This window comes from Vanellus vanellus (genome assembly GCF_965231255.1).
Source record: "Vanellus vanellus genome assembly, chromosome: 16".
Classification (NCBI taxonomy): Eukaryota; Metazoa; Chordata; class Aves; order Charadriiformes; family Charadriidae; genus Vanellus; species Vanellus vanellus.
The window spans coordinates 10,192,259-10,216,705 of NC_138921.1; the positions used below are offsets into that span (position 1 = coordinate 10,192,259).

Sequence of the window (24,447 nt, forward strand, 5' to 3'; positions counted from 1 at the left end):
AATTGTTAAATCCAAATGACTCGGATACAAAGATAAACTGCACTGCCCTCTGAAAGGCAAAGGTGCTTCTGCCCCGTAGAAACTGATACAGGTTACCGAGACATCAGTGGCCACAGCAGGTTTGACAGTAAAATGATCGCCTCGCAGTAAATCTTAGTGGAGTCAACGTTTCTCTCTACCTAGTACATCCAATAGGATGTGTACGTTGTGTCAGCATATAACTACCGCCCCGTGCCTACAGCCTTGCTGCCTTTCCTCCGGGACGTTGCCATCTGTCTCGGCAGCATCTCTTCTGTTCCCATTCAATCACAGAGGCTCTCCCCTCCCTCGTTTGCTGTGTTTAATCACCCGAAGCAACGCATCTCTATGGAACATTTCTAAATTCAACGTTAGGCTGCTCTCATCTTTAACCGGATGGGGGAATAAGAAGGTGCAGAACTCAAAATCTGATATTAGGCCTTTAAACTAAAATTAAAAAGAAAAGAAAACCAAAAACCACTGTTCATTTCTCATGGAGAATTCGAACCCTTCGCTGGCATGTTCCTAGGAATGTTTTTCTGCTTGCAACAGTTCGCATCACGGGATCGTATCCACCTCCCCTCCCTGGAGCACCGCGGCAGCATCTTGTCTGTGGGATGAGATGTCATAGGGCCGCGCGCATCAGCGCTGCTGTCCACACGCTCGTCAGCAGGAGGCTGGCTGACAGTCTGAGCACGGGGCAAGCCCGGAGGGACGGGGAAGCCGAGGTGCAGGAGCAGACCTCGTAGCCGTTTTCTGAGCGGCTCTCGTCGTGCTGCCCTGGTTTGGAGCGTGCCCCAGTCCTGCTGCTCCCGGCTGCTTCTGGGGAGTCGGACTGCATGTCGCTGCACACCAGCCAGTCTCTAGCGATGGACTGGGGATAACCAGGCTGGGCCTCCAGGTCACTGTCCAGCACTTTCCAGTACTCCTTGCCCCTGAAGAAGTAACTTGCACCTGCGAAGAGACCAAAACCCAAAGGCAAAATGAGCAGCGATGGCTACTCTCCCAGTGGAAAGGGCTGAGGAGCACTTGGAGCAGCAGAGGAGCCCTCCCACCCCAGCCAAGCCCTGGGGAGCAGAGGCACAGGAACACACCAGCTGCTGGTGGGATGCTCTACAAGATGATGCTGTGTCCGTCTGGGATCTCTCACACCAAGCAGGAGCCACCAAAGGGAGGTGGACAGTGAGATGTCACCTCTTCTGTGGTGGGTCCTAGAGCAGATGCATCCCCCTGGTACTGAGGGTGTGCGGGGTGAAAGCCCTGGTAAACCCACGGCTGCACACACCGTACACATCTCGCAATGGGCATCAGTGGACAATCTTGTAACAAGACATGGTAAGGCTGAAGAAGACCTCACCTGTCTGTTAATGATCTGGGGTGCTGCTGCCCCTGGGCTCAGATGAATAACCTGAGCCTGGCAGGGCCCTGGGAACCTTCTGCTCTTGGGTGCGTTTTATTCCACTCTGAACTGGAGGGTTGTGCATTCTCTAAGCAGGTCCCATGCTCAGGAAGGATTCCTACCTGTGTGAACAGCCGGTATCTCTCAAAAGCTTCAGGAATTCAGTTTGGAAAGCCTCTGGAAATGTTCCTCCCTTGCCTGGTTTATTAGTTGCTATTACACTGTTAGGTGGCCGGTAAATAAAATCTGGAAGTGCCACTTTGCTGTGAGCGAATGGCTGGTTTTAAACATCTCCCGTGACAAAATTTTTGCAGTGTTTTCAGGGAGAAGAAACCACTGAGAAGTCCCATCCCCGGAAAAAAAGTGGTAACTCTGGGGAAGGCATTTCCTTTAAAAATCTTTTCTGTGCGCATCCTCACGTATCTAGCTAAAAATCCAATGACAACAAATTCAGTGAAAAGCAGACCAGCACGTATTAGGATGAAAATCACGGCAAAGCAACATAAAATGTGTTCTTTTAATAAAATAAAATTATTAGGCCCTCAGGATATTTTTTGTTGCCTGCTTGAAATTACAAAGTCTTTCAGCGAGGAGCGCAGGGAGCTCTGGCTGGAAGCCCACCTCCCTCTTCAGCTTTCAGACAATGGGATCTGCCGTCCCACCTGGGCCTGAGCAGTTTATGTCAGCAGACACGGTAGAAGGGGCTATAGCTCAACTGCAAATGAAGCATTGATTTTTTTTTTTCTTGTGTTTTTTGAACTGGCACATAGACTCACCATCTGACCACCTCATGGCATCATCTAAAGGGCTTGGTATTCCCTTCCACAGGATGGTCTCTGAAGGGTACCCGGGATCCATCCTCCGCTCGTGGTCATCGTACCGCCAGTAGAGATTGTCCTTAAAGAAATAAGTCTTGTCATTGTGGGCCCAGGAGAAAGCGGCGTCGACTCCTCCCAGTGGCAGACCGAAGTCCGAGATCGGCCGTGGGTATCCTTCCTCCACGTTATTGTCTTTGAAGACCCAGTATCTGTCTCCTGCAGAAAGGAGAGAAGCACAGAGCAAAATCACATTTGTTTCACAGCTGAAACCAGCATTCCCCTGCAGACGAGCTGATGTTTCATTATCTGTTGCCGTGACAATCCTCAGGACTGAGCTCTTGGCATTGAAGGATGGGGACGGGGAGGCAGCAGCCCGGTGGGGAACCTCAGTCTTTGAACAGTTGCTTTTTTACGTGTCAGGCTCTCCACGGAGCATCGCCCCGCTCCCCTCCTGAACGGCTGCAGGCGTGACGGTCCTGGGACACGAACACGCCGACGGCGTTAGTACGGTTGTCACTTTTATGCATTTGGTGGTGGCATTTGGTTTTCTGCCCCTTTGATTTCTGCCCGATATCCAGCTGCAAGAAACAGCAAGTTACCTGCAGCTTTTGTGGGCAAATTGAGCACTACCTGCCTGCTGTTCGACTCCTAAGCAGCAAAGTGTAGTCCCACTTTGGGAGAGAAATTGCCACACTTTTTAGAGCCAGCCGGGCTGAAGGACTTCTGGATTTTAAGGGCGTTGTAAGGAGGATGCGCAGGGGCTGGAGAAATCCCATCTGAGCAGCTCCCTGCTCGGCAAGTGTCCTACACAGCCATCTCCCAGCCCTGCCCTGGGCAGGAGACAACTGTCAATGTGGGTTTTTTTTCTGATAAAAATTAAGCATGACATGATCGGCCCATGGTCTGTGGCAGAAGAAGAAAACAAACCCAGCTCTCTCAATTCCTGTTGAAAAGGATGATTTTTCTGTTTGTACGGTATCTCTCTGGGAACCTGCAGTCTCCTTTTGGGTATCGCACAACCTATTTTAAAGATCAGGCTTTTTCCTCCCTTGGTTTTCTAGAAAATCTGAAGAGGCACTTAAATACATGCCCATGTATCAGCAGCAGAACCTCCGAGGCCGGGGTAATTTGTGTGCTTTGGTTTCTGTCCAGGGATCAATGAAACAGCGCTGGAGAGAGAGAACGAGACAGCATTTTATAGCTGGAAAGAAAATCTCAAGTTTAATCTTAGGAGCTAGGCAGGACTAATGCAGACATCACGCCTGGCCACGGAGCGCTGTGGTGCCTTGCGGGGGCAAGACCCCAGCTGTGGCACAGCTGTAATTTTGGCTTTACGAGCCAAATTTAGCCAGCAGGCAGGAGGAGCCCCAGGACCTGAGCTGCGGGAGTCTGTCCGGCCCCAGCAGGGAAGGAGGTGGGCGAGCGCCGCTGTGGCCCCCAGACCTGCCTGGGAGGGTCTGGTGCCAGGCAGAGGGGCTGCCACGCTCCAGCTGGCCCCATTCCCTCCGGAGTAGCCAAAAGGGCTGCCCAAGGCCGTTCCTCGGGGAGACGCAGGGCTTGGCACGGCTCTGGGGTGCTCGGGCAGCCTGGAAGGGCTTCGGCTGCGCTTGGAAATGCTTCTGCGAGCGCAAAGGCTTGCGCAGGATGTAACCCATCCCTGCAGCCTTGCTGGAGGAATCAAACCCAAATTATTGCTTTCAGAAGTGCTTGGTTCAGCACTTCTGAAACCGATAATTGCGCCGCGCTCAGAGCAGAGTGGTCGGGAGACAAAAAAGCAATTTCCAGCTGGAGGTCACGGAGGGCCGGGATGTTTTTAGCTCTTCAAGCACACAACCTTTCTGAAACAAGAGCCGGTGCCTGCCGAGGGCTTGGGTGACTTTCGGCACATGGGTAACATCTAACCAGCATGGGCGGACAGTTTGTGGGGGACTTGGACATTTGTGTAGGAACCACAAGCTAATCTCTTTCCTCCAGCTCTTGTCAAAGAAACTTGTGAGATGTTTTAAAAAAAACAGAGCAGATCATAACACTTATTTTAAGAAAAAAAAAAAGTAACAAATATAAACAGCAAAACCAAGCTCTTCAGGTTTTCATTTTTGTCTCCTCTGCAGCTTCTTCACTTCTCAGCAACAAATACTAAAATGAGAAAAGGCCAAAGAAGGAACACAAACCCCGTAAAGCGTGTATGTGGGTGGTTCCTGCCTTTATTTTATTCTCGAAAGGCTAAGGTTTCATTTAGATTTGGCTGAAGTTTTTCTTCAATGACATTTCCCTCATTATTGGGGAATTCAACTGCTGTTCTTTGCCTGCCCTCCCTACAAGCTTGTTTTCTACTCTACGATTCTCCTCGCCTTGCTCATGGGCAACAGACCTTGGACCTGCCCCGGGAGATGCTCAACGGCTGACGCTGGTGTCTCCTGTGGGAGAAGTCACAATGCTGCCAAGATACTTTGGCATCAGGCTCTACACCGGGGAGTGCTGCTTCCAGCACTGCATTCACTCTCACCTTTGAAGAAGACGATCTTGTGGTCACTGGTTCTCTCGTAGACCGCGTCCAGGCTGTCCAGGTTGAGCGGCAAGCCCCGCCAGAAACGGTGGATCTGAGCCGGCTGGAGGGAGACCAAGTGCTTATTGCGAGTCAGTCTCCAGAAGTACTTGCCTGGAGGAACAGACTGGACATTACTGAACCACACTGCAACCCACCTGCGCCGGGGGAGAGGCGAGTGCCGGGCACAGGGCAGCAGCAGAAAGCCAAGCGCGTGAGATGGGAGCTATGCATTACAGGCGTCCTGCTTTCCAGCAGCAGCTGCTAGCGCTTTCTATTCCTGGCAGGCATTAGAAGAAATCCCCTTTTCGGGATCAAAATAATCCTCCGGTCATTGCGCTGGAGCCGTCGTACCGCTGGCTGTGGTGTGAAACTGCACCGCTGAGCCGGAGCAGGTGAGAGGAGCCTTTCATCTCCCCCCTCCCTGGGACCTCCTGGGAGCTGGTGGGACCAAGCAGCAGCTGAAGCTATACCAGGCACCAGCAGCTCTTAGCAAGAACCTCCGAAGAAACATCTCTCGCTATTTCTCCTCTCCTGAAGCACCCACATCCTCCTGGGCACAGGGTGCCCAGCTGCTTTCATAAATGCGTATGACGTTACGATGAAACATGGAGATATCAGAGGGTTTTTTTAATGAAGAAAGGGAGTAAGAGAATACAGCTGGAAGAAACTATATTAATAACACTGGAAGAGGCTGAGGTGGGGAAGGAGGCACAATAAAGGCGTTTGGTACCATCTCGAGGTGTAGGATAAGCAGGGGACCTCGGTCCCGTGGTGCTCCCAGGGGCTGTAAGTACCAGCGGTGTAAGCGAACGCTCTTCCAGCACCTGCAGCAACGCTGCCCCAGCTAGAAAAAAGTGTGGCTTTCTGGGGGTATTTCTGGAATATTTTGGGTAATGGAAAAGGAAACAGGTTTGTCCTCTGTGGGAAGGATGCTGAAGGAGCCTTACGTGGGATTTCCTGAGGAGTCTTAATGATTTTAGGGGCAACTCAAAACCTGACTCTGCGCTCTCTCTGGGATTCTCAGCCTGAGATTTTGCAGCACAATTCGTGCTGCGTTTTCCCCCGAGAGCTCCACACAGCGAGATCTGAGCCGGAGCAAGAAGTCTAAGAGCCAACTCTCAACTTTGTCTCATATTTGTTATTGCCTTTTAGAAATTACTGCACGTTATTTACATCGGCTCTTGCATGGATTCCCAAGGAGGGATAAGCAACAGAAACCAAAGATGCGTCTTCAGATTTGTATTCACGACACTCAGCCCCTTCTCCAGAGCCAGCAGATTGTGACACCGTCTTTTAAAATTTTATGGAAATTGGATCTTAGCCTAATAATACAGGAGGCGAAACTCTAACACTTAAACATCTGCAGAGAGGGGGTTTTATTCTAATTATAAGGATTTATATCATATTCTTGTTCTTCTGCTCCAGTTTGCATATTTGCTCTATCTGACTGAAACCCACCAATGAATAATACATTCAAATGTCGTAGGAATTGCCATAATTACAGATTCTTTTCAAGAATGTAAAAAAAAAAAAAAAAAGAGGATTCAAATTTGGTGGCCATTGTACATCGATGGAAACACATGTAATTAAATAAAGATGATCTCTGCATCTCTAATTAGTGAGGCACTAGACAAAGCCAGGTTTTCACTTTTTTAACAAGAAATACAGCTCGGCATAATTCCTTCTTTAGCAGATAAGCATCTGAAGTCGGGAGTGCCCTGGGCTCGTCTGAGCCAGGGAGGAAAGCCTCAGTGCCTTTGACATTTCAACCCTTTGCCAGCGATGGGCTCAGCGGGTGTGCAACTGCAGCGAGCAAGCTTTAAATCTGCCCTCACAGTCAGGCAAAGCCTGGGCTGTTGGTTAGTTTGGTTGGTTGTTTTGGGTTTTTTTTATTTAATAAGCTATCAGGAAAAAGCCCCCAAATAAAGCAATTAAGTAGCAAGGAGTTCTTAACGTGATGGCCCCCCGCCTGCCTGTGCTCACGTTTTGTCACGGCCAAGCCTGCTCGCCAAAGTGCTGCGGCTGCTCGGACCATCATCAGCCAAAGCCAGAGCCGTGGGGGAATTGCTGCCATTAGCATGCAGAAATATAATAATAATAATAATAACAAAAAGAAAAATAAAAAAATCCCAACCCTGTGTTTGTTTAAAAAGCTTAATTTAAAACCACCCTCTGAGCTGGCAAACTGAGCAGGATGAAAGCCAAGTGTGAAGTCCTGCTGTCCCGAGCGTCTCGTTTTATATGGATGATGGGTCGAGGCAATTGCTTTCTTTAATACCAGGTGATTTTGATCCCAGCTGTGTACTGCGCTCTCTGTACTTTGGCTGCCTCTGGCAAGACTGCTGCACGCTCCGTGCAGACACACACGCAGGCCAAAGTCGTTTGAAAACTTCAGGAGTCCGTAGTGAGGCACCTAAATCAAAGCAAGCGGCGTCTCCGAAGTGCGGAGAACCCACCGTCGCCTTCAATCCAACAAACCTGGGAGCCCCGGGGAGCTCCAGTCGCAGTGCCTTTGCGGTGGGAGAGGCTCTTCTCTGGCTAGGGAACCAGTTGGACCAGCTCAGAATAAAACGTTCATCGATGGAGGGAGCTCATCACTGGAGGTCATTAAAATACTGCTCTGGAGGTGACATCCCCGCTCCTTGGTGCTCTGGTTGGTTTGGTGGCAGTGATGGGGGCTCCGAGGGAGATGCCGGGCTCCAGAGGCAGCCGTGCAGCTGGCACCCACAGCCGCTGTGCTCTTCACATTTGCATTTTGGCCCACAATAAATATATCCAAAAATAGACACTGAGATGGATTTCTCTTTACTTTTCACCCTTTCCTCCCCGCCCCCCCCCTCTGAAAGACAGCCAGCCATTTATCCTGGACAGCAGTTCTTGTTTCTTATTTTCCCTTCTTCACTGTGGCTTTTTGGAGCCGACATCTGAACAAATACCGCAGGGGAACAGCCGCCGCATTGTGCTCCCCCGCGGGCACAGACAACGTCGAATTCTCTGGAGCCCTTTTGCCGTTCTTGCCTGCGACCCGAGACTCGCACTGTGATACCCAGATGGGTGACACACGCCCGGACGCTGCTCCCCATCCTTGGGGGAGATGCTTCTGCTTCCCTGCTGGATGGCTTTGGGGTGGCCAGACAGTGGCCAGGGATGGAAAAAAGCACCCAGTGGGCATTTTTCCATCATGGAAAGATGGGGAAGAAAGCCCACACAGTCCAGCCTCCACGGGCTCAGTGCAGCTGAGAAGGCGCCGATGGGACCCTCGTGAACAGCCGGCCCCCCCGGGGACACGCTGCCAGCAAGTGTTTGCTGACATGCCACCAGACGGCTCTGCAATCGCACACGGGGTGTCTGAGTGATGCACAGCAAGCAGCGTTAGGGAAGGTGAAGCGTGGGAGGAAAGGAAAGTTGGAGGCATCCAGGGAAAAAAACAGTGGAGAGCTGTTGCCCTGCTCATCCTTGGTTCAACCCAGACTTTGACTCGGATAGCGCGAATATCAGATTTTAGATCTTCACTTGGACAGTGCAGTGCGATGGATCAGTGCAGCACGGTACAAAGTGCCGTGCTGGATTGTCACCAGCCCAGCCACTTGAGAGGGAAGGGTTAAACCTTGGGACATGCCACACGGACACACACCTGCCCTGGTGTTAGGACACACATCCCTCGTGGGCACCACACTGGCTGTGCCCTGCGGTGACTTGGGTGGGCGGGTGGGTTTGTCTCCAATGGCCTCTCCTTCCTAAACCACCCACCAGAGCCCCAACCTGCTCCTGCCACTGATAAAAGAAATGCTCAATTTACTGCTCAGCCTTTTGGATACCTTGACCACGTCCCTCCTCCTCCTTCTCCCTCACAGTCTCCATTTGACTGCGGTCTCTGCCCGTCCCCCAGCAATGCCACCGCATGTTTCCGGCCATCGGCCACATGGGCACCTCCTCCACTGTGCTGTGACAGACCAGGCACGAGCCGGGCAGTTTCCTTCTGCGTCGGAGGCGGGATTCGCACTGACATTAACACTTCCTTATCACCCATCCTCAGCCTCTGTGGGACAATTAAAGGTCGGAGCCCTGCAAGCCCCGAGCCAGCTTATCCTCATTGCCCGCCCCAGCCCGTCTGACACCGCCACTGCACTGTCACATGAATGCCACCACAGGGTGACACGGGCAAAGAGGGCCGGCAGTGAGCACTTACCTTTGAAGAAGAAAGCCTCTCCCCGGATCTGGGCCACCGCATCGAAGTGAGTGTTGCATCTGTTGGGCACGTCCCGCCTGAGCCTGCGGAGAGACGCCCACGTGAGCGACGAGGGGCTGTGTCCTCCCTGGTGTCCCCCATCCCATGGACCGCCTCTCCCCTGTCCCCAGAAAACCACAGGCTGCGTCAGGTCTGTCGTTCCTCACGCTCAAACCCAACTGCATGCACAGGGATTTCCAAGGTGAGCTTGGGCAACCCTCAGCCTGAAGACAGCTCTGTGGTAGACGCACTCCCCGGGCCACCGGAGACCATCGCTGGGAGTCACGCGAGGACATGCTCTACATCTACCAGTTAGCGTAACCGGTGAGGGCAGAGCTGGCTTGCCGCTCCCCGGTGGCACTGTGTGGCTCGGTTGGCTGCTCCCGGGCAGCAGGACACGTGATGGATAACAGCCAAGTAGCATCTCGCTCCAGCGGTTGGGGATGTTGCTGCTCCAAGGCTGAGCTCCGAAATGCCACTGAGAAGCGACAGAGCTGCAAAGCAGAAAGCAGCCGGGACCAAACACGGGGAGATGATGGCACGTGTGAGATGATGCCATGTGACACCTGGTGAAAGCCACCTGGCAAGTCACCGCTGAGAAACTGAGCTGCATTTAACAAGGGGATGGGGGAGGCACAGAGTATGAAGGGCCAAAAAAAGCTATGAAGCCCATGTGAGAAATGATGATTGATGGAGGACAAGGAGAGGATGCTGAGGACACACACAGAAAAGCTGCTGTGGGTGACAGGGAAGCATAAATCTAATTTGCTGATAGAAGGGTTGTGCTGGGCTACCAGCACCAGCTTCTCAGTCCTCTCTGGCCACAAAATGAGAGATGTGGAGGTGAACCCCATCCACCCTCCCAGTCACACATGGGGCAGGAAGAAGGGGTTGGCACAAACAAGTTTCCTGCTCCTCCTGCTGCTGGTGCGAGACGATGGTGTCCTACAGCAGCAGGGAGAAATGCTGTCACGTCTCTAGGTCAAAACACAGCAGTACAGAGTCTTGTGGACAAGCTCCGTTAGAAGCTACATGGGAAGAAAGATAACTAATGGCATCCAGCAGGTTCAAGGAAAAGGGTCCTGTAGGAGCCTCGTGGCTTTTCTGCAACCCCCAGCAGCTGGGACACCTCCACCACAAGCAGGTGCTCAGCACCTCTGTACTGTGGGCATCGCACCAAGCAGGGCAAAGTGGGGTGAAGAAGGTGCTGAAGTGGGAAAAGCAACTGCAGCACAGAAGTATTTTTTCAAGATGAGATTCTTCTTGGTCCCATTACTGTAGGAATAATCCGGTTGTTCATGCGTCAGTGCTGTTATCCTTTCTTTGCAGATGGGGCATTGAGGCACAGCGAGATGAAGTGACTTCCTCGAGGTCACACTCCAGATGGGGGCAGACCAGGAGGTGAAGGTGACCTGCTCCATCTCTGCTGCTCTCCCTCGGGGCGCTCCTGGTATCTGGCAAAAATGTGCATGACCACAAACTCCAGCCTTTTTGTTCAGTGCCCCTTCTTCTCGTAACTGTCCTGCTGCCCTGGTAGTAAAACAATTTGGTAACTCCAATGTTTATTAATGAGCTAGAACCAGACCTTCCCTTAATGAGGGCACGCTGGTTGCTTGATGACACTCAGCGTAAGCAGTCCTTTGCCAATGCAAACCTGCGTTGGAGTCAGACTCTCGGTCCACTTGTTCCAATATTCACCCCCCCAGGTACATTAGGGAGTGGAAAGATTTAGGTAAGCTACGCTTGCACAATTCAGGATACTGCAGAAGAAGTTTGATTAAAATTTCAGCAAGGATGAGTTTGCCTAAAGGTGATGGGGACGAATTTCCATTAACGTGAGTAAAATTTTGAGTCTTAGGAAAATGCAAAGAATTCCAAGATGATACAGAATTTCTGGACATGCCTTGAATGATAAAAATTAGTTAAGGGACAAATAGCAACTGTTGCTTGTTCTCGCTCTTAACCACTTCAGCTGTGGGCTGGCTGGCCAGTCTCCGCACACACTGCCTGGAAAAAGCAACAGCGTATGCAGGAGGTAATCAGGAGACGTGAGGAAGAAGGGGCCCTCTGTGTGTGCATATGTTTTCCAGAAGACAAGAGGTCAAGAGGGAGATATCGAAGACAGAGCGAGCAGGCAAGATACTGATGCTTAAGTGGAGCTTCATTACTACGTATTCTTCGCAGGACAGAAACAAACTTGACTTACGGGACAGTGGAGCGGTTCTCTGGCAGCTCTGGCAGGATAGGATGGTCATCGGTTTTGCTTACTTCAGGCTTGGCTGTGGGGGACACAGATTCCCTGACTCCTGTGCACAAAGACAAAGAAGCAGTAGTGGGGAACACCATCCTCCCCAACAGCTCCACTCACCCCAGAAAAGAGCTATTCCTGTGTGCCCCATGGCAGAAATGGGACGTAGCCAGTTGAGGGACACAGACTTACCGTAGAGTTGCCAGATTCGGACTTTGTCCTCGTAAGGTAGGTCATACTTCAGAGGATCCCCCACTGGACCTTGGTAGTAGGGTCTCATGATAGACTCTATGGCAGAGATGTGGGTCAAGCCAATGGCATGGCCAAACTCATGGACAGCTACAGCAAATAGGTCCATCCCGTGAGCATCTGGAAACAAAGACAAAATCGAAATAGAAGTTACTACATGCTGATCATATTTTGGGGGGTTAGATAGGCTCTAAGGGCTGTAAGAGAAAGTATGGGTATATGTTGGATGAACTGGAAAGAAAATCTTTGGAATAGGTGAAGTTTGAAAAAGACATTTTTCTCCAGCTGGAAAAAGGAGACTGAAGTGTCTCATGTGAAAATGGAAAGCAAGGCAGACATCAGCCCGCAGTGGAGTCCTCAGCCCCACACAAGGCTGGGGAATCACCCCTCTTATTCCAGATAGCCAATGGCACCTGAGAAAGAGCTGGACAAACGGCTGAGAGCGCGACCTCGGCACAACCATCCGTCATCCCCACTAACCGGCACTGCGGGAGCTGGGCCAGAGCAGCCGTCTCCCGCATCTCCCGCCTGCCCTGCAGCAGCTGCCGACACAGTCTTTGTCATGCCCAGAATACCAAATTTCTGCAGCCGCTAGCCAGAAGCTCGTCAAAGCCTGTGATAATGAGCAAAGCCACGTGCCAAGGAACCGGTGAGCGCCCGGCAGTGCCCGCCTGCCCACGGCGCTCGGCGGGGCTTTCCCTGCCTGCCCAACGCTGGCTTCGCACGCTGCTGCCCTGGCCAAGTCCACCACAAGCGCCTTCCTGCACGTATTGAGATGCAGAGTTGTTGGCCTGCTCATCACCACCAACCCTGCTCATCTAACTGCTGTCCTGACAGGGAATGGCAGAAGGTGGCCACGTCCAGCTTGTTTCCAGAGGACTTGCCCATCTTCTCCCCTTCCCCACCTTGTGCTGGTGGGGCCACAGCTCTGGGGTCTGCTCCCTTAGGCAGACACTCTGATCCTCACACACCACACTGGGCATCAGAGAGACTTTATTGACACTGATACCTCCTCTGATGACTTTTTTTCCTCAGTCTGGGCTCTCTCTACTATATTCTCTTTCCCCAAATTACTTCATTTGCAACCCAACCCTAAGTGCCTCAGACCCACACATGGAGCCATCCCATACTCTTCAGAACCTGATGCTCAGGTCAAATCCCAATGGGGGTTAATGTCCGCTTCCAAACCGACACCACCGCTGCCAAAGCAAAGGAGGAACTGCTCCCAGGAGCTGGCTGGGACAGATCCTGCTCGGTGCATTCCCACCACCCGGCCCCAGACCAGCTGGGCCAAGCACCCCTCGCTGCACAGCAATGCCCTGCAGAGCGATACCAGAGGGTGGCAATGATTTTAAGTACGGTTCTTACAAAAATCACGACTGCAAGTATTGTAATAAAAAGGCGGTGAGGTGGGAGAGGTCTCGGTGGAGCTCAGGGGAGCCCCATGCTCCCTGAGCTGTGGCTGGGGCCAAAGGAGACGTTGCGCAGAAGCAGCTATGACTGATCCTGCACAGTCCTTAGTGCTCCCCACCGGGCTTAGAGGGTGTGTGGGGGGATATTTTTGCTGAATTCTGCTTTTTCCTTGATGACTATTATTTACAGTGTCTGTAAACAGCCAGGATTTTTATAACCTGTGCTGTTTTCCCCGGCACTAGGAGAGAACAAGACATATGCTTTCTGACATTTTAATGCCAAACTGACAACCTTGGGGATATTTTTATATCACCTACCAAGTTGTTATTTTTGAATCGCTAGGGAGAACAAAATAAATAAAAGATGAAGCTCGGATGGCTCCAAGACCTTCAAAATAGAGGGCAACTTTCTCCCCGTCAGGCTCGTCCCCTCATCCCTTGGTGATGCTTGGAGGGATCCTGCCGGCCCTGAGCTCCCTCCTCCACGCGAGCCTGTTTCACAACAAGCGTTGCCAACCACTAGCTACGACAGGGGCACCATTCCTTACTTCATCACCTAACACATCTGCTACAGCAAGCTACCAGACCTCAGCACTTCCCTCTGCCCTGTATGTCTGCAGAGCAGAGCTGCTCTTTTTTCCCTTCCCCAGAAGACATCGGTTGGCGTTGGCACAGCGGCAGGAACCAAGGAGCAGATTGAATCCTGAAGAACTGGCCTGTCCAGACCTTTAGCCTTAACCCCAGACCTCCTCCAGCATGTCTGGTGAATGCTCCTGCCCGTGAACACTCAGTGCGGATGGACAGAGGTCAGCCGGTGGGAAGGGAGGAGAAGGGTGGGGAGAAAGAAGGTATTAGCTGGTTTCAGAGAAGACGATTAGGTCTAAACGAAATCATTAAGCTGAGGCAGCAGGAGCCCACGGGGAGGCTGGCGGAGGAGGTGGTGTGACAAGTAAATTAGCAGCTGGCGACTGCAGAGGAGATACTCTGTCAAAACGTGCTCAACACGAAGGTTGGGGACCTGATCCCCACAGATGGCTGGCGCAGCTGAGGCACACACGCTTCTGAAAGTCCCTCTGCTCATTAAAACTCTGCTCTAGCCAGGTAAGATGAAATAAAAGAAAAAAATAATAAGACTGTAACTTGTAACCATCCTGATGTCAGGTAATGGACACAAGATGGCAGGAAAAACCCAGCCTTCACAGGGGGCTTTTTCCCTGCGGAACACAGAGCCCTTTCCAAGCAGGTCAGCTAATAAATATGCTTTAAAAATAGGAAACCAGGACACGTGGCAGTGAAGCCACCCAAAAGACACCAAAGCCAGAGAGTCCCCATCCAAGAGCTCCAACAGCCGCACACCCAACCTGTGACCTTCCAGGTCCCAGAAGAGATGAGGACTGGGGGTGGGTGATGGGGAGCTCTGCAACTGCCGATACAATGGGGAGAAACACAGGGATGCCATTGAAGCTTCCAGGAACATAGAAGGTCCTCAACACTGGGTCTTGTCATGTTGCTAGCGAGGCTGATTGGGGAACCAGAAGGTGTTGGGGTCCCCAAGCCCGGGGTGAAGGCGTACCAGAGGCTAAACCACTCTCACCACCAGAGCAGAAGAGGGAAACTGGGAGCCCTTGAGTTTGGCTGCAGCTCCCCCACCCTGACCTACCTGATGATCGGAAGGTCCAATACTCATCATCGTCAAAATGAGTGTCTCCTGCCGTGTGATGGTCTCCGGGGAAGAAAGCATGTGCCACTGTCCCACCAGGTCCATCAAAGGGATAGCCATCGTTGTGATCTGCCTTGGAGAAGTCTATCTGGATGTCAGCGTTGTTACCTGCCACTTCGTGGAAATTCAGTGGGGTAATATCGCTCCAGACCTTCAGGGCGTAGTACATCAGGGCTCGGACTGTGTCGTGGCCCAGGCGGGACTCTTTCGGGAAAGTGCGAACTCTGAAATACAGATGGCAAAAAAGAGGATAGGGCAGTAGCATGAAAGATCTTCCCTAAGGACCAGCAGGAAGGGCTCTGCAGGTGCCTGGTGTGTCGCAGAGCCTCAGTGAGGCTTCCAGAGCTCTTAGCACTCCTCCAAAGGGCCCCAACACACTTCATTTAGCTCTCTGAATCACTTCTGTTCCAGACCTACGAGGATTTCAAAGGCTGAGTTTGGTTCCTCTGGAAATACCGAGCCAGTCTTGCCCACCAGAGTGTGAAACATCCCACACGTGTGAAACACAACCAGGATTTGAATCCTGATACCTCCCGATCCTGCTGTACCAGGTGGCAGTCCGCCTCAGAGCCACACTTCATGTGTGAACTGCTGTTGATGCCCAGGCCTACCACCCTTGCCCAGCCCTGGAAATGCCAATGCCGTGAGTCCTTTTCCAGAGCTTGCCCATTTCTTTTTTCAAGCTCCCCCTTCAGATCTATCCGCAATTATTTTCTCACCACCTATTTGTTCCAAGTACAACCCAAATATGCGAAGATTATTAACTTCCGAAGCCTTTGTACCACGCACACGACCATAAGTTTTCCTGCAACAACCAGCAGGTCATCGCTCATCCTTATTACCTGCACACAGAAATCCAGCACGGATTTGCTGCCTCCATATATTCCCCAGCATGTCTGCCGGAGGGATGAAATATTCTCTGTAACCAGTACACTGCCAGCAATCTCTGAGACTACAATCCATAAAAAGGAGGAAGAGGAAAGGATGCATTTTATGTAAATCACATTCAGAATTCCTCCAGCCCATTGCCCGCAGGAGACGGGCTATCTGACGGAGCACGGTAGTTGAGCAGCTCTTGCCTTGCTTCTTGGTAGAAAAAGCATCGATGAGCGGGGGCTTACGACACTACGACACAATCACAGGGCTATCGTGGCTTCTCTGTATCGGCACCGCATCCCTTGGTCCCCAGCTCTGCCTTGCCCTGGAAGAGAAGCCAGGTGGGACGAGCCATGTGCCGGCGTCTGCCCCGCAGCTCCGCGATTCAAACCTCCCTTTGGGTCTGAGCTGGAATGAAAAAAGAGCCCGTGTTTCCTGCGTAACCAAACCTTGAAAAAGAATCCCTAATATTGTTGATTTAATAGAGGAGGTGAAAAGACAAAGATGCAACAAGGCACCCTGGCGTCTAAAAGAGTGTGTTTAGATAATCTTTCGCTGACAATTTTGACAAAAATAAACACACTCCAGGAAAATGTACCGTTGACTGAGTAGTTATTGACAAAAACCAATTCTGCTGGAAAATTTCTGGCCCGCTCTACCCCAGTAATAACGCATACTTTATTTCATGTGTACCAGCACGCTAACCAAATTGTTCATGAAATATTCATGGCTTGACAGATTTTTAAAGGCTAAAGCAACAATTATGATCACCTCACTTGCCCTCCTGCATAATATAGCTGGGAGAGCATCTCTCAGTATTGCAGCACTCGCCAGCACCGGGGTGAAGTAATGACCCGACTAAACCTCTAGAGGTAATTACAGGTGTCAGAAAGGGACCTCACGTCACTCAAGCTCTTCCTGTGGGTAGTGATTTGGGTACTGGGAGACACCATGGATCAGCAAAGGGGAGGAGGGACAACTCGCTGACTGAGGTCGGACGCTCTTGCTTTCACCAATATCTGTGTAAGTCCCATGCCCTCAGAGACACGCAGCCCAAGGTGGGTACCACCTCCTGACCTGGGCTAAACTAGCGAGGGTTAAATCTGGGACAGAACAAAAAGGGACTCGAGAACAAGCAGAAATCTCACAGGCAGCTCCTCTGAAGAGCTTGTGAACCCCATCCTAGAGAAGAAGGGAATGAGATGGGTCGATCCAGCAAAACACGTCACAGCCACATGAGCAAATATCACTCATATCTACGCCCTTCCTATCCCTAAACTATTCTGGGCAAAGAGAGACCTCAACTACTAAACCAAATGAGTCAGCATACATATAGCGTCAGATAATCACAGGACTTCAAACAAAACACACTTTTAAAGAAGGCAGCACAGAGGTACAAACGGCATGTGCATGAGATTAGAAAAGACAATTTTCAGGCAATTTTAGTTTATAGAAAAGACTGTGGCTGGATGTAAACCTCTACAGTACAAAAAAAAAAAGTCACCTGATTTAACTAGATGTCTTCACCTTCCACAACACTCCTCTGGACTTAAGTAAACCCTTTTCTGCTTTAATTTCTACTGATCAAGTCATTATATGGGTAAAACACACCACGTTTAGTGGAGGAATTACGATCTGTCTCAAAGATGTTGGTGCCTAGGGCATGGACCCAGGTTCAGGGACACTGTCTGCTCCTCCCTCCTCAAGCCCCACTTCACCGCGTGAGCTGCTTTGAGCTGCTTTCCTCTTCTTTCCCTCCCTTTCCAGCTGTAGAATGAGGATAATAAATCTCATCTCCCTTGTAAAAGGACAGTGGATGGAAAGCCCTGTCTAAAGAGACAAACATATTAACATTCATCGCAAGCCCTGACTCCAGAAACATTAGATTAAGGCAGAAACAGTATCAATACTTATTTTGCTTCTTATAAAAGGTCCTGCACCTCTGAGCTGACCCACGTTTTATTAACATGCTGCAGGTGTAAGGGAAAAATCCCCCATCCTTTATTCATTACCACCGTTATTTTTCAAGAGAATCCCATCAGGGTTTTTCAATTCAGCATCTGATTTGATTGCCGGAGCTCTGCTAATTGTTTTCAATGAGATTAGGAGAAGCCCATTATGCCGATAGGATGTTCGTCGGCATTGTGTTATCCAGTTCCACTGAAAAGGAGGCACATTTCTAACATCATGCAGATGCACACAGGACTAAATAAGCTTCCTCCCACCTTGATTATTATTATTATTTGTAGTAAATGGTGCTTAGGTACCCAGTGGAGAGCGGCGCTCCTTCTCCTTGGATGTAATCCCTCCCGAGACTCCCCGTACCGAGCTCCAATGAGGGGCAGAAGCCTGAGGTGAGCAATCGCAGAGAAGCCTCTCTCCACCAGACAGCCCCCACCAAGCCACCGGGAAGGTGATGAGGACAGGGCTGCTCGGTCCCTCTCCGGCCACCCCACCAACGCGTCCCCGAGCCCTCTGCAAAGCCACTCTGGGACACCCCGAGGAGCATCTGTCCCCGCGGCGGATGGGGCTGCGCGAGGCATCATCAGCTGCGCCGCTTTGGAACAGCGGGAGCTGAGCAGCACGTGGTGGTAAGTGGCACAACTGGATGCTGAGGAGAACATCTCCGCTCTGCTTTTAGAGCTCACCCAGGCGGCAGCACCGCCACGCAGGCAAAGGAAAGCTGACTCTGCCCCAGCTGCTGCCCATCCTTCTCGTGTCCCCCGAGCTCCCTCCCTCGCTTGTCCCATCCCAAAGAGATTTTGGGTCCAAGGTGGTTAATAAATAGAGGCTAGAGAGGGTTGATCTGCCTCTGGTCACTATTGAGGGGCACTCACACCAATGGCTATTTTGATTTCTGGGTTCCTTTTTGGCTTTTGTCCTTCCAAAGCCGAAAGTGGAAGAGTATTAGTGATGTATGAGAAATCAATTGCTGGTTAATGAAAGCGCTCCTTCACCTTCTGCAGCCCTGAAACCACAGAGAAATAAAACAAATGCTGATAACTACCAAACACAGCAGCCTAAGGAATTGCCTGATAAACCCAAATTGATCCTTCTGGCAGGGGAAAGAGGGGACAGTTGAAAGGGTGGCTGCTTGCTGCTGCGGCAAAGGCGCTTTCCCAGTCACCCGGAGCCACCTGCGGCACAGCAGCCCTGGTCCGATGCTACCCCACCACTGCCGCAACACCCCAACACCAGAGAGGAGAGCAGTGGGGCTCTTTGCACCCTCCATTGCACATCTCCCAGCAAAAATTACTGAACATTTTGGGGTGATAATCCTTCTCCTGCCCTTTAATACGCACATCTCTCCAGGCAGCTCCCTGCAACCCGGCAATGGGCGCCGGCACGGGAATAATCCATCCCGGGGAGGAGAGGCGGGTGAAAGCAAATTTCACAGCCGGTTTCTCAGGCCGCGGGAGGAGCAGCTGGTCCGGGGGGGTGGGCTGCCGGAGCGGGGCTGCCCTGCTTCACCGCCCGCCCCAGCCATCCTGCCCCCGCGCCGCCGCCTGCGCCACCGCGGCAGCTGCCCACACTCTGCTCCAGCAGCTCAGGGCTTCTCCTGCGAGGGTCCCACATGCCTGCGAGGGGCATGTTGTGACAACCCTAAAGCAGCTCCGCACCGGGCAGTGATGCTTCTGGCCCCCGCCTCGGGCATCTCTCACCCCCAGGCAATGGGGGCCGTGGCTCTCTGTGACCGCTGGGAGGTCCCCACGGTGGGATGCCACCCATTAGAGGAGGGAAGTGGGAGAATCAGGTCTGTCGTGGGGATGGGAGCATGGTACTGAGGGTTACTCTGGTTGCACCCCTTCACCCCATGGTACCCGCCTGGCAGCGGCCCTTCCATGCCTCAGTGAGTCCCCATCTCGGCTCAGGCAGTGCCATACCTCCAAGCATGGGTGGCCTCAAGGTGCCGGCGGCGATGATGGGCAGTGACTGACAGACATCGCTGCTCCCCTGCTGCCTGCATTTGCTCCAGCTCCGGCACCTCATGTCCTGAGCATCGCAGTTTCAAAGACTGCAGCTTTGATGAAGCGGCACCAGGGGCTCATCCTTAACTAAAGATGGATGAAAGTCAGCTCAGTTTGGCACTGGGCTGAGATTTCAGCAAGAAAAAACCTGGGAAATTTAGAAAGCTGAGCTTTGGCGGCTTCCCCTGCCCCAGGGAGCTCAAAGCGTGCAGAGAGAGGGCTGCATTTCCCATGACTGCAAGGAGACAGTGAGCATCTGGGAAGAGACGGAGATGCCGGCTGTAAACTCCCCTTCTGCATGGCAAAACCAGAAGCAAGAAAGCTGAAGAAAAACCAGGCTGCAAATGCGAGGGGGAACTCAGTGCGGGCAGCTCCCGGCGCCGATGCCAGCAGAGGGCATCCGCAGCACGCCACTGCCCGCGCCCCGCTCCAGCCGCAGCCCACATCTATCCCACTGCCACCTCATCAGCCTACCGAGTGCCTCGGTACCTACATACAATGCAGGAAAAATAAAATTCTAATAATAAAAACATCCCACGAAGAGAAGATTTATATGCTGTAATATCCTGGAAGCTTCCCGTGGAGATGAGACACAGAAGACCGTGTATGCCTCATGTTGTACTGGGATGCTCTGAGGCCGGACCACGGGCTGTGCAGGATGCAGCCTCCACTGTTTTGCTCCCTGAGCCCTCCAGTCCCACAGGCTGGCGGTACGCAAAGGTGAAAAGAAGAAACCTGAGCAATCTGCGTGCCTATAAATTTTTTTTTTGCCAAATGCTGCCTTCTCCCTCGGTGCAAGTGCCTATCCCGGATCATCCTTTCGTACAGCTTTGCTTACCCGTTTATTCCAGCCTTGCAATTGTTCAGGTTTTTCTTCAATTTTTAAATGCATGGCATACTAGAATTCGGTTTTGTTTTCTTTCTTTAAAATCTTGAATCAATGTGTAAAAGGTAAGCGTGTAAAACTTTATGTCTCTATTGGCAGATTTTCATGGCTGTTTCAAAAAAGCTATTTTAATCTCAAGTGTTGGATGTAAATACTCTGTTGGAGTTTCTATAATGCTATAGCCTTCTGTTGGCTTATACAACCTCCAGTTATAAAATACAGCCCTTTCTTGAACAAAAGCCAAGATCTTGGAAAGGATCAAAGAATAAAAAGCAGAAATGAGTTTGTCAGGAGATGGATTTTTTTATATCAAACGTATAAAATCGTCTCAGATATAAACCCCTTTTTATAGCCACCTTTGCTGCAGCATTGCAGTTTCCAAGGGGGTGGTAGGCAGGGGGTATCCTGGGGCTGCATCCACCAGAACAGCCTGACCCCATTCCCCCTCCACGCTTCGCTCCAGCCTGGGACTGCGGACACTGTGCCAGCGCAGGTGGAGCCCTGGTGGTACCTGCGGCGCTGGGCTCCTGACCGCGACCGCCTGGCCACCGTGTCTGCCCTACCGTGGGACAGAGCTCGGGATTGTCCAGCCCAGCTTTGCTCAGAGGAGCTGCCGAAATCAGGGCTGTGCACAAGCCATCCCCCTGCAAAGCTCCGGCAGCTCGTGGGGCATCAGGGCAGGTTTTATTGTTTCACCCAAAGGGATTGTTTCCTCTCTGAAATGTGAAGTTTATTCCTCCTACCCATCAAGACGGGGCTGGTTGACAGGCTGAGCTTTCGTAATGTGGGTCACCTCACTACGAGAAGCCATCCATGAGCCAAAATTGTTTCTTACTGAAGCTGAATTATGTTTATCTTTTCTGAAAATAAGGTCTCAGAGCGGTGTGCTGGAACTTGGACCAAATCCCTGGTAAGGCCACTGTTTCAAAATGCGTCAACAGTGACAGCCAAGTCGAGATCTGTTACTGCAGTGGGAGGTGGACTCGCTCTAGGGACTACATCAGGATCAAGAAGCAGCTTATTATTAATAAGGAGATCTCTCCATAGCATCCACATGCATTTTCAGGATAGCACGAGCACCTCATGTTGCTCACCTTTCTTGGAGGAACAATCGCTGCAGCACATGGTCTTTGAGGGAGGAAAAATGAGTCCCAGAAAGCACAAGTCTTGGTGGGGCAGGAATCAGCTTGGTTGCCAACCCTGACCTGCAGCATGACCGCAGGGTCTCTGGAAGCTGGACCTGAACTTCTGCGTGTCGCAGGTTCAGAGAGACCCACACATGTTTCTCCCTGACATCAAGGGAAAAACACTCCACTGTGGCAAGGACTAGGAGAAAAAAAAAGGACTCTATTACCCAGAAAACGCTCCCAACCCTTGGGCTCAGGTGAGGCAAGAGAAGAAGCCCCATCTGTGCCGAGCCAAGTCTGTGGCAGCTGCTTGAGAAAGCACAAAGTCCCAATGAACACAAGAGAAATGATGCTCTAACCATTGCAAGGCAGCAAAAAGCTCCCGGCTAATCCACTGGCCAAAACCACACCGTTCCCAGCCGGTGACCGAGCGGGTCCAAGAAATCAAGGTTGGGATGGGCAGGAGAAGAATTTAAATAAACAGTCTGCAGCATCCTAAGAGTGTGGAGGGACACGTTTTAGCACATCACCCTGAAGCTCATCACAAAATCATATTTGGCCCAGGTCTGCATGGGATGAGCCCTTTGCTGCAAGATTTCCATAGGGGAGGATGAATTCCTACCTCCAAGACAAGTTCCTTTTGCTCCACTTGGTGAGAGCCTGTGCGAATCGCTTCCTCCTGGTCTCCACGGCGGCGAGGTCGGGCAGAGAGCAGCGAGGGGTCTTCATCAGCTCCAGCGTGGCTTCGTCTAGGGTGAGAAAAAAAAATAATAGAAAACACGGGAATGGTGGGTTAAGAAATCCCAGGGGGGACAGGGAGAAGGGAAGTGCTGAGGACGCAGCAGCGGAGCGAAAGGCAGGGCTGGGGACCCGCTGGGGCACGGCACTGGCCCCAGCATCACCCATGGTGCCACCCACGGGGCACTGAGCCCCCTCCATGCCAGGGCTGCACCCGCCAACGGCAGTAATTCCTGCTGAAAGGCCATTTCTTCATAGCGCCCTCCAGCTGGGGCTGCCCGCAGGCCAGGGGAGATGACACCCCACGGCCGGGGGGGGGTTAGGTGCTCGCTCTGCTGTTAGCATCGGTGGACGGTTTTATTGATTTCAGCAGGTTAGCTCTTGCGTGACACTTTACAGATCTCAAAAACTTGTGCGGAAAACCACCTGTGGCCAGCTTTGATTATAATTTAAAACATAAACCTTTAATTATTCTGTTTTATTCTGTCTTGCTGAATTTCCCATTATTCCCCTGACAAAGCAGAGAAACGTTCGCATGTAAATAAACGATACCACTTGTCAGCGAGGAGCTCATTTGGAAAACGCTCGTATTCCTTCTTATTTATTTTTAAAACTGAATGAAAGCTTAGAGCCCTTATTCTCCTCTGCTGAAAGGCAGACAAGTTGTTCGATCACCTGCTTCCCGTGCCGGCTTTACCTCTTTCCTTCAAGACTTTGTTTTCAGATCCAAACCCACACCCACGACCTGCCCAGGGCAGCCCCCCCCGGCCTGTTTCAAACACCCCCTCCAAAAATGAGAACACAAATGCATTGGAAATGCCATCCTTGCTCCCGGCCCTCCTGCAGCTCGTGATAAGGTGGAAGAGAAATAATTGCACGCGCCCAATTAAGACTGGGGAGGGAATGTCCCAGCGATGGGACGCGGCCAGCTCAGAGAGCAGCTGCTCCGGGGGACCGGCGGAGGGCGGCCGGGGCACTGGGATTGTTGGAGACTGGCCTGCTAATTAGCAGCTTCTTGTTAATTCTGTCCTGAGCAGCGGAAGCAAGCTGGCCACGCGGCGGGAGGTCGCGGCCGTGCATTGGGCAGGGAGGGGAGGAGAGCAGACGGGCGCCCTTCCGAGGGCCGGGATAATGCTGCCTTTCTCCTTCCCTCAATGAGGGCATTGAGAGGAATGACCCCGGCCATGCCGGGGAACTTGTGTCGCTCCAGCCTGGCCTTGGGCTGCTCCCTCCCAGCCAGATGTGGCCGCCACGTCAGGCAGAAGCCATCCACTGCCCTGTCCCGTTGGCTGCCAGGGAGGGTGACGGGCTCTCAGCTGGCCGGGGGCAACCGGGGGGGTTGGCCAGAGCTGCTGCGGCTCGGGGAGACCTGAGGAGACCCCCGCCAGCTCCACAAGCACCTCGTGGCTCTGTGTGTCATGAGCAGGAGCGAGCAGGGCTGGGGCGATGCCACACCATCTTCCTCCCTCCCCTGCGCGGTGCCGAAACCAGAATATCTACATATACAAATCGGGAGGCTTAATCAGGATTTTTGTTCAACTCAATGTGATGCTGCAATTAAGGCTTTGAACAGGACAACCTATCAGCCTCCGTTTCTCTGTCTATTTTTTTTTTGTCTTTTTGTCTTTTTTTTTTTTTTTCTTTTGAGCACACCAAGAGCTATTTTAAGCTATTTTAAGCATGATGGGAACCCCAAGGGTGTGTGGATCTGGTGAAATAATTGCTTGCCTCAGGTTCTTGAAAGCACAAGGCAACAAAGCACCTGAGCCATGTAATTACTCTTACAGCTGCAAACTGGGCCGTATGTTACACCCGCGTGAGCTTTTCCTGGAGCTGATGCTATTCCACAACTCAGCGCCAAGTCCCTTCTCCTCCCGGGACCCGCAAGGAGCCACCCCTGCATCCCTCTGCACCGGAGAGAGGAGGGATCGCGAGCCACTGACCTAGGACCCCCGTCGCCTCGAGCCCCCCGAACCGCTGCATGGCAGTGATGGCCTTGGTGAGCTCCTCCTGCGTCTGCAGTTGTCCTGTGACGGGATCCGGAGGAGGCAGATACCCAAATTTTGTCAGCCAGTCCTGTGAAACAAGGAGAAGGGGAGGCATGAGAAAAGGAAAGAAGGAAATATATACACGGGGAAAGACGCTCTGAAGGTGCCGACCGTTCCGCTTGGAAATCCTTTTCCCATTTACATGTTTATACCCGACTTCCCCA

The 24,447-nt window shown here is 51.9% G+C and overlaps 1 protein-coding gene across 1 annotated transcript; it reads right to left on the reverse strand.

Annotated features, from left to right (window-relative positions):
* Positions 1–643: 643 nt before the first annotated feature.
* Positions 644–24,233, reverse strand: MMP17 (matrix metallopeptidase 17; the record flags this gene model as incomplete). Its single annotated transcript, XM_082491741.1, has 9 exons — positions 24,179–24,233; positions 22,120–22,246; positions 14,581–14,864; positions 11,452–11,628; positions 11,218–11,317; positions 8,973–9,055; positions 4,742–4,894; positions 2,194–2,451; positions 644–972 (listed from the first exon to the last, which is right to left on the reverse strand). The coding sequence occupies exons 1-9, from the start codon at positions 24,216–24,218 to the stop codon at positions 644–646; spliced, it is 1,551 nt and encodes a 516-aa protein (XP_082347867.1). The 5' UTR covers positions 24,219–24,233.
* Between the last annotated feature and the right edge of the window lie 214 nt (positions 24,234–24,447).